The sequence below is a fragment of the Trichomycterus rosablanca genome, chromosome 1, assembly GCF_030014385.1.
Source record: "Trichomycterus rosablanca isolate fTriRos1 chromosome 1, fTriRos1.hap1, whole genome shotgun sequence".
In the NCBI taxonomy this organism is placed as follows: domain Eukaryota; kingdom Metazoa; phylum Chordata; class Actinopteri; order Siluriformes; family Trichomycteridae; genus Trichomycterus; species Trichomycterus rosablanca.
This window is the reverse complement of record NC_085988.1, coordinates 40,629,447-40,640,040: the sequence shown is the minus strand read 5'-3', so window position 1 is coordinate 40,640,040 and position 10,594 is coordinate 40,629,447. Positions and strand designations below refer to the sequence as shown.

At 38.7% G+C, this 10,594-nt stretch overlaps 1 protein-coding gene across 1 annotated transcript in view; it reads right to left on the bottom strand.

The window, feature by feature from the left end:
* LOC134321256 (A disintegrin and metalloproteinase with thrombospondin motifs 20-like) overlaps window positions 1–10,594 on the bottom strand; it is a 155,588-nt gene that overhangs the window by 28,381 nt on the left and 116,613 nt on the right. The window contains exons 27-28 of the mRNA XM_063002890.1: window positions 9,894–10,055; window positions 8,732–8,908 (exon numbers count right to left, since the gene is read on the bottom strand). Of these exons, the coding sequence (XP_062858960.1) occupies window positions 8,732–8,908; window positions 9,894–10,055 (339 nt within the window). The remainder of the gene's footprint in view (window positions 1–8,731; window positions 8,909–9,893; window positions 10,056–10,594) is intronic.

The window sequence follows — 10,594 nt, the reverse complement described above, 5'->3', positions numbered from 1 at the left end:
GTACACCCCACAGTGAACATGTCCAAATTGTGCCCAAATGTGTCGTTGTCCCTCCCTGGTGTCATGTGTCAAGGTCCCAGGTGTAAATGGGGAGCAGGGCTGTTAAATTTGGTGTTTTGGGTACAATTCTCTCATACTGGCCACTGGATATTCAACATGGCACCTCATGGCAAAGAACTCTCTGAGGATGTGAGAAATAGAATTGTTGCTCTCCACAAAGATGGCCTGGGCTATAAGAAGATTGCTAACACCCTGAAACTGAGCTACAGCATGGTGGCCAAGGTCATACAGCGGTTTTCCAGGACAGGTTCCACTCGGAACAGGCTTCGCCAGGGTCGACCAAAGAAGTTGAGTCCACGTGTTCGGCGTCATATCCAGAGGTTGGCTTTAAAAAATAGACACATGAGTGCTGCCAGCATTGCTGCAGAGGTTGAAGACGTGGGAGGTCAGCCTGTCAGTGCTCAGACCATACGCCGCACTCTGCATCAACTCGGTCTGCATGGTCGTCATCCCAGAAGGAAGCTGACGCACAAGAAAGCCCGCAAACAGTTTGCTGAAAACAAGCAGTCCAAGAACATGGATTACTGGAATGCCCTGTGGTCTGACGAGACCAAGATAAACTTGTTTGGCTCAGATGGTGTCCAGCATGTGTGGCGGCGCCCTGGTGAGAAGTACCAAGACAACTGTATCTTGCCTACAGTCAAGCATGGTGGTGGTAGCATCATGGTCTTGGGCTGCATGAGTGTTGCTGGCACTGGGGAGCTGCAGTTCATTGAGGGAAACATGAATTCCAACATGTACTGTGACATTCTGAAACAGAGCATGATCCCCTCCCTTCGAAAACTGGGCCTCATGGCAGTTTTCCAACAGGATAACGACCCCAAACACAACCTCCAAGATGACAACTGCCTTGCTGAGGAAGCTGAAGGTAAAGGTGATGGACTAAACCCAATTGAGCACCTGTGGCGCATCCTCAAGTGGAAGGTGGAGGAGTTCAAGGTGTCTAACATCCACCAGCTCCGTGATGTCATCATGGAGGAGTGGAAGAGGATTCCAGTAGCAACCTGTGCAGCTCTGGTGAACTCCATGCCCAGGAGGGTTAAGGCAGTGCTGGATAATAATGGTGGTCACACAAAATATTGACACTTTGGGCACAATTTGGACATGTTCACTGTGGGGTGTACTCACTTATGTTGCCAGCCATTTAGACATTAATGGCTGTGTGTTGAGTTATTTTCAGAAGACAGTAAATCTACACTGCTATACAAGTTGTACACTGACTACTCTAAGTTATATCCAAGTTTCATGTCTATAGTGTTGTCCCATGAAAAGATATAATGAAATATTTGCAGAAATGTGAGGGGTGTACTCACTTTTGTGATACACTGTATATGGTGAAGAAGAAATTTAAAGACCAATATTGGGACCAATATTAAGATCTCACACAGTTTACTCTTTGACAGAGTGTAGCTATACTGGCACAATAACTATAATGAACTAAACCAAACTTAAGACAGATTCAGGTTGTAACTACAGCAATATATGGTAATTCTCAATTCTCTGGCAAAGCATGAATGTACTGTGCAAACATCATCACAATGCTTTGTACTCCCCTTTGAGCATGATAAGGTAAATGACTATAAAACGCAATCAAAGTATTGTTGTATGAAAACTGTATTAAACATTTCACATTGCTTATTCTATCTCTCAGTGTTTATATGCTACAACACCAAGATAAAATGACCTGCTAAGAGCAGCAATGGTCCTCAACCTTAAAATCAACATGGAATTGCAGCCCACACTTTTGTGTGGTTGGTGTCTTCTTAAAGGAACATGGGTCTGTGGTTGATCTTACACAAAATCTTAACTGTTCATTCATAAACACATGTTCTTTATTGACTTAATGAGGAAGTATTGTTTGCCAAAGCAATGTTACAATTAAGATTAAGGTCCAAACATGCAGACTGTCTGCCATACTAACAGAAATGGAAAACATATGCGACATGTCTAGATTACATCCTGCAATGAACTGTCAGAACAGTATCCTCAGAATGAAGCTACAAACTGTGTTTACCAAGCTTATGATGTCTGGATGCAATTCTATGTTAGCAAGTGTGCTACAATTTTATATATAATTTGTATCGGTGTGTCATGTATACAGCACATCAGTGTTACATGTAGCCATGCCATAAAGGCCAGGATTTATTTTAATAATTATAAATATAATTTATTAATTATAACCTTTATTGGCATAATAAATACTATACATATTATTAAAATTATTTAAATTGTAATAAGTTTTGCAAATATTTACAATGTTTACCTTTTTGATGATTAAAATTGCAACAGCTTCAGCATGTTTACTGAGCCCAATGAAACTTGTACTAAAAAGCTTTGGCTTAAGCCATGCTTTTCAATTTCAACCTTTCTACTGAAGCCAAGTGGATAGTAAAGATGCCAATGCTGCATTCTCTGGTATAAAGCAAACAACATAATCACCACTACAGGATCAGCTTTATCCCTTTACAAGGTAAGTTTTAAGTTAAGAGCAATTACTGTCTAGCCCTAATCCTAACAAGTTTGTTGCAAGTACTGTTGCTGCATATCAAAGCAGAACTGCTTAAAAAGTGACTTTTGTATATACAGTAATAAAAATACTTATTTTATAGCATAGCTTTATTATTAGTTCTTAGGTAATGAAATTATTGTTGTTAATAATTACTGTAAAACAATTTATATCAACAAACACATTCTGGTAAATAGATCTTGCTTCAAGTGTCACCTTTCATTAGTTTAAGTTACATGTACCTTATAAGACAAGTTAAAACTTATATTATTATTATTATAGTTTTTTTATTACTTTTATTTGACAGCTTTTATCTTACTGTTTGTATGTTGGTTTAAGTAATATCATTTATTTATTTACAACATTTTTAAAGTTTACTGTTTGAATTTCTGTATTCTTAACTTTAGGTGGTTAACATAACAAATGAAACTAGAGAGTGCATTTCCGGAGAAAATGCGAGTGTGATTGCCGTGTGCCGGTCGGCGTGCGTGCGCGCTTATCCGAACGCCGTATCGAAGCTGGGAGCAGCGTCGACGGGCCGGACGGCTCAGAGTCGGAACAGCGTCGACGTCCAGACGTCTCAGAAACGGGCGTGGCAGACGGGCGGGGCTGCGTATGACCATGCTGTATCCAAGTCGGGGTGTCATCAGTGGGCTAAACAAATTAGAGTTGGAACGGCGTTGATATCTCGAAATATTCAAAAAGTGGGCGTGGCAGGCGGGCGGGGCTGCGTATGACAATGCTGTATCCAAGTTGGGGTGTCATTAACTGGCCAGATGATTTACAGTTGGAACGGTGTTGATATCTCGAAATATAAAAAAATGGGCGTGGCAGGTGGGCGGGGCTGCGTATGACCATGCTGTATCCAAGTCGGGGTGTCAACAGTGGGCTAAACAAATTAGAGTTGGAACGGCGCTGATATCTCGAAATATTAAAAAGTGGGCGTGGCAGGCGGGCGGGGCTGTGTATGACCATGCTGTATCCAAGTCGGGGTGTCATCAGTGGGCTAAACAAATTAGAGTTGGAACGGCGCTGATATCTCGAAATATTAAAAAATGGGCGTGGCAGGCGGGCGGGGCTGCGTATGACCATGCTGTATCCAAGTCGGGGTGTCATCAGTGGGCTAAACAAATTAGAGTTGGAACGGCGCTGATATCTCGAAATATAAAAAAAGTGGGCGTGGCAGGCGGGCGGGGCTGCGTATGACCATGCTGTATCCAGGTTGGGGTGTCATTAACTGCCCGGATGATTTACAGTTGGAACGGCGTTGATATCTTGAAATTTCCAAAAAATGAATGGAAGTGAATGGGGCTGAAAACCGGGCGTGGCAGGTGGGCGTGGGTTCGAATCCCCATGCTGTATCTGAGTCGGGGTTACATCAGTGGGCTGTACAATTTAGAGTTGGAACGGCGTTGATATCTCGAACTTTCAAAAAACTGAATGGAAGTAAATGGGGCTCTTATAGGTTAAATAAAGGTTATAGAAATAACCATTAAATAACCATTCAAAAAAAATGAATGGAAGTCAATGGTATTGCGCAATCTATGATCGGCTGTGTCTCATTTACAGCTTTCATTCATAGTGCACTTACACAGTGCTCACACTTCGGTCCCTCCTTTAGCATGTAGCCATTGCCATTGATTTGAATGCATTTGTTAGCCTTGAAGCTAACGGATATAAATATCTTCTTTTCTGTTGCAACGCGAACGATATGACGCTCACTGCTAAGTGTTACTGGCTTATAATTTCATTCTGTGCAGCGTTTTCACCTTAAAAATCACTAATACTTTAGTTACAGACCAAAATAAGTCAGATTTTTTGGCGGCGGCCATTTTCTGTTCTCAGAACGGACTGAAGATGCCGCCTACGTCATCACGTTGACGTTCTGTGGAAAGCCAAAGGTGTCAAGATTTTAGTCCAAAAATTCGGGCAAATACGGGCATAAATGCCACACGGATGGGCGTATCCGGATGATTTTTTGGATTTGGGCGCTAATTAATGACCCGGTCGATCAAGGGTTGGAACGGCGTTGATAGCTCGACATTTTTTTCAAAATGAATGGGAGTCAATGGGGCAAAACGGGCACCTTAAAACGGGCACTGTGCCCACAGTGTTGGTTCGATCCAAAAGCTGTATACAAGCAGTCCATTCCCGTATGGGCCGGATGATTTGGCACTGGAACGGGGTCGATATCTCGAAAATTGCGGACGAAGAAAGGGAGACAAAAAACGGGCGGAATGGCAATAATATATTGAAAACGAAAATAACAATAACAATAGTGTGCTTGCATTCTGCAATCACACTAATTAAGTTAGATTTGACATTGAATGCCATATGTCAGTAAACAATTTTTATATATAAAACTACATTCTTTCACCCATAATTACCAACTGATTCTTTTAGGTCTGGGTCATGGTGACTTTGACCCCCAAAGTATCTACTTAGTTTTAAAAAAGCCAATATAACTTCTGCATGCTTTCAGAAAGCAAGAGAAAACACATGCTAACATGGTGAAAACACAGCATAATTGTCACAGACAGTGACTGAAAAGTAAGATCAATCCCAAGACCCTGGTGCTGTGTTTCTGAATATATATATATATACATATATATATATATATATATATATATATATATATATATATATATATATTAGCTATTATATATTGTATATAGATATGTATATCTCTTTTTCTTACATTTTCTATTTCTATTACCTCACACCTATTAAATACACACCTATTAAAATAAGTCAAGAACACATTTTAATGCTGTATGTCTTCTATCTGACATTTAATGCTAATATAAGCCATAACAACACTGGACCAGTGGTATTACTTGTAAGCCAGTGCTGGCTTTCCTACATTTGGAATGTGCTAATGATTTATCCTGCCAACACTGATCAACAGAAATGATCACTGAATTGTTTTGCATTCTGCTAAAAAAAATATGTGTCAAGTATCTAGCCAAATGCACAACAGAAGGCCCAATTTACCCCACCCACAACCAGATGCACCAACAACCAGATGCACCAACAATGTCTATGACCAATTTGGCTGATATGTTTTCTTTTGGGAGTGCACAAACAAATTTATTGAGACATTAGAACTATTACAAGTCAGGCCTTCATTTCTCTCAAAGAAAGTAAATTTTTGTTTTTGTTTTACTATTTCCAACACATCTCATTACATTTGTGATTAATAACATGAACAAATGAGAACATTACACAATAACAGGTGGGTAAAATGAACACCCCCTGTGCAGTTTGGATGCATTACAGATCTAATAGTTCCACATAATTAAGTTCTGTCTAAATAGCAGATGTTAGCACTAGTATAACTGATTGGGGTCAGAGGGTCACTCTTTTAGGAATATTATCCTGTAGTGTTGATTTCAATAAATTCCCAAGAAAATTGGGCTGTAATTAGGTATATAATTCATTTTATAATCTTTTTAGTTTATGCCATTTTTGGGAGGTAAGTTATGACCTTGCTGGATACAGACACACTAACACATTTGGTCTGATTTCTCCCTTCTTAAGGGTTAATAAATTCTATTCGTAGTTATAGTTTTTAAATAATTTAGACATGTCCGATTCCCCCCTTTACACAGTAAACCTTCCCATAATAAATGCTGGTTGAAAAGGATTACAGAAGCACAGACCTCCTTGTACACATGACAAGCCATCAGGCTCTGTTCATAAGGGTGGACTCTTATATGAAGCCATAACATGCAACCTATACTCCAAACATGTCTCCAGGCAAGTGGATTACTTCTGCGCCACACAATCACCTTAAAATGCCCTGGAGGCCTTTTTATTAAGTAACATAGATATGACAGCATTTTTATTACAAAATGTAACATTTAAATGTAAATCGCAGATTATGGTCAATTTATTTGGTTTAACAGTTATTAACTGTTAATAAATGTTGTGTAAAACTATATGTAAACATTTGTGGATATCAATTAAGCACACTTGACTGGAAGAGAATAAAAGTGACTGTGAGCAAACGTTTTAGCCAGTTCGAGTAAATCAGAACCAATGAATAAATAAACAACTGCACTTTATTATGGGTGGCATGACTAATTTCTGAATGATGAGTCTATGATGAGCTCTTTGAACACTGTAATGTAACAGAAAAGAAAAAGGCACAAAGTCCTCATATCCAGAAAATATGCCATGTGATAGCGACCCAATTTTGATTTGGGTGGAGAGGTATTTATATCCAAGGAAATACAAGGAAAACACTGTTTAAAATAAACAACTAAAAGCATTAATAAAAGACTGTGTTATTGTGGATTCTTCATTTGCACCTGCAGTAGGTTATGTGATTGCATTGTTAGTGTTTGGATAGTTAGGCCCAAACACAACCACAATTTACCAACAGTTATTTAGTTGATTGTTAAACGGGTGGAAAATGAAATCATTTTGATATGTTTTAACAAAATATAAGTGTGTTATCATGACTTGAATATTCATGCACTGTATACAATAAACTCACTGCAAATATATAACCGTTTGTCATGTTGTGTTCAATGTCGGTTTGACAACCATACTGTTAAATAATGAAAAAAACACCTTAAGCAAGACATATTGTTAAATTGTCATGTCTATAAATAATTTAATGCATTTGGCTTTAAAATTAAATGAAAAAGCAGAGGCCACTAACTTAAAAATGATGATTTGCGACCTAAAAACCAGTCAACCAGGTAAAACCACAAACCAAAATCCAATATGAAATTGTTTGTAAAAAGAAAACTGTAGCTGCAATCATGTCAGATCAGTATTAGGGCTTTTGGTTAATTATAATAATAGTAATTACAAAACCAGATACATGGTCAGCATGGTAGTACCATTTAACACAGTGTTTTACTTTATAGTTATAATTGAAAGACAATTTATTATTAGCCACATTAAGGACAGACCCTTGAGGTTTAGTTCACCTGCTAATTAGTAGCTATAGTATAGCAATATGATAAAGAAAAAATGTTTTATACATATTTAGTGTATTTTGGAATTATCTGATTGTCCACTTATTCATTTACTAATAAGTACCAGGAGTTCAATCCATGCATTGCAGAAAGTCTGTCATGGTCAGTCAGGAAAGTGTTTCTGATTGTTTTCTTTAAGTTTTTATGTTCCATACAAAAAAAAAAAGACTGCTGGTTTTATTTATTTTTTAACTCTGATGTAAAGGTCTTAAAATGGTCAGTATACCGTTGTCAATTAACAAAAAACCAACAAAAATGGTAAAAAGGTTTAGTCCCTGATAGTGAGGTACTTTATTTTGCTACATACAGTCACTGTGGGTTTTTTTTATAATTAAAATAAAAATAATAATAAAAATAACAGCATTTCAGGTGTAATTAATATTAAAAAAGACTACTTTCAATTCACATGAATACAGAAACATTGCAATGTCCCTAGTGATTTGGTTAGACCAACAGCACCAGTAAAAATATTAAATCCTACAATAAAAATGCTAAACTAAAACATAAAATAATTACTGTACAAAGATACACATACAATATACAGTAACAATCATGTGATGCTGTTTGATAAACATAATATTATAACTCTTATGCACAAATATACACTTTGTGTTCTTCGATTACAGGTTGCACCACAACAGAATTTACTTCACACTTTTTTCCTTAAAATAAATATAGCTTAAAGTACTTGCACTCCTAGGTAAATAATAAATGTTGTCAGACAACATCAGCCTGCTTGCATCATAGCTAGCATTTAAAGGCTTTCTACAAATTGAGTACATGTGTTAGTAATGATCCTTAATCAGCACCATGGAACTGCGAGAACTGCTTGGGTGGGCAGAAGCCGGAGCTAAAGCCAAGTTTTCATGCTACCCATGGCCACTGGAGGCTACATTAATGTAAACCACGGAACTGAACTACACCCCACCTAAATGCTCTTTCTAAAAACCAGGTGTGTCAGTAATTACTAAACTGGCCTTAGATCTACTCACAGTTACTAATCACAGTTGACAAAATCTGAACAGCTAAACACATTCATAAAAGCCAAACGCAGGAGAGTTCATAACCACGGTTCCCTGTGTTGTGAGATATTAGTGAACACTTGTGGAGGTGTCACAGTAAAATAAGAGAATGTCAAAATGAGAAAGTATAAGAGAAGGAAATACTATCGTACCGGCTTCCATGGTCGCCTGTGCCAGGAAGCGCTGCCTGGGCACGGCTGCATGTTGCACCGTTCCATATCGGGAGGTTTGTCAAGCATGTCACAGTTGTGCTCGTTCAGTCTCTGCCCGTTTGGACGCTGACATACCACTAGCCGCGTCCTCTGCCCGCCACCACATGACTGACTACACTGTAGACGAGAAGAAAGATTTTAGAGAAAGATTTCTAAGAAGACAGAGCATAATTTTATTTTTGTTACATTTTGATGCATGTTTTGGATCATTGCCGTAGTTGAGAAGTTAACCACCACCCAGTTCTATATTCTTAGCAAATGCAGCTAAATTTGGCTCATTATATTTGCATATTCTTTTTTTTTTTTTGCATTTTACCCAGTTTTCCTCCCAATCTAGTCGTATCCAATTACCCGATTGCATTATACTTCCTCTGTACTTCCTCTCTACGGAGGAAACCCACGTGGACACGGGGAGAACATGCAAACTCCACACAGAAAGCACCCGGACTGCCCCACCTGGGGATTGAACCCAGGACCTTCTTGCTGTGAGGGGACAGTGCTACACACTTAGCCACCGTGCCGCGACTAACACACGCCCCCTCCGAGACACACCCTGATCAATGCATTATCCCTCGTCTCTGTGCAGGCACCATCAATTAGCCAGCAGAGGTTGTAATCGCATAAATTATGAGGTCCCGTACGCCCCCCCCCCCCCCCCCAGCAGCCAATCGTTGTTCTTATAGCCTGCCAAATGGCAAAGCTGAGTTTCAAACGAACAAGTTCTAGTGTGTTTTACCGCTGCACCACCTGAGTGCCCACCTATTTAATTATTCTTTAATATTATTTATGTTCCCATGTTACTATATGATCAGACAAATTATACTATGTGTTAATTCATATGTGGCCACCTGACCATGATCTTTTTGGACATTTTATACTGTAACACTTTTTGCCACTTTTATCAAAAGTCCCAGTAATTCTTAAGCTTTTTTGATAAAAAATGCTTTAACTGATTGGTCTCCCTGCTAAGGGAACACTGGTACCAGCAGATGTCAAACTTAAAGCAAGCAAGTCCCAAAAATGCATTTGCATTGTTCAGTTTTGTATTTGTTACTTTTCATTTTGAATGATGAGTTATTACAGAGTCCTCATGACTACTCACCTCCCCCCAGATGCCATAGTTCCACAGAGGACATGGTCCTGAGTCACAGCTCTTTGATTCACTGGGTTTGACTCTTTCATCACAGTAATTAGTGCTGCGACCCTCTGAGTCCTGACAGACCACCACTCTTCTCTGGAAACCACCTTCACATGTACTGGAGCACTGCAGAGGGGGACAAAAACATTACGTATACTAAATACAAAAAACTTTGTGACATCATAAACCTCCAGAAAGAAGAAGGTTTGAAACTTTAAAATTGTCCCATCAATTGCAAGTTAAAAAGAGGAACAGCCATGTGTTGCTATTTTTCTATATTGTTAAAGGCTGTGTGTTGCAAATCTTTACTACATTAAATTATTGTTTTAATTATTTTTGTAAGAGAGTGCAGCTGCTAGACTGGCCTGGCTGAAGTCCAAACTGGTCTCCCACTGAAAAATGAGGGCACATAAGAAACACAATCTGACAACAGAGAACCTGCAGCTGAATTGTTATATCAAACAATGTTGTGGAAAACAATCCATTTTCACAACTACAACAGTTGGGGTCCCCAGTTCACCAATGATTACCAGCATACATGGAATAAACCAATGAGGTGACATACATTTTAGACTAAGCTGGATAATTTAAACATTTAATGTCTTGTTTTTGTGCTATTTGCAATTGAATACAGGTCAAGAAGCTTTCAACTCATTTCAGTTACT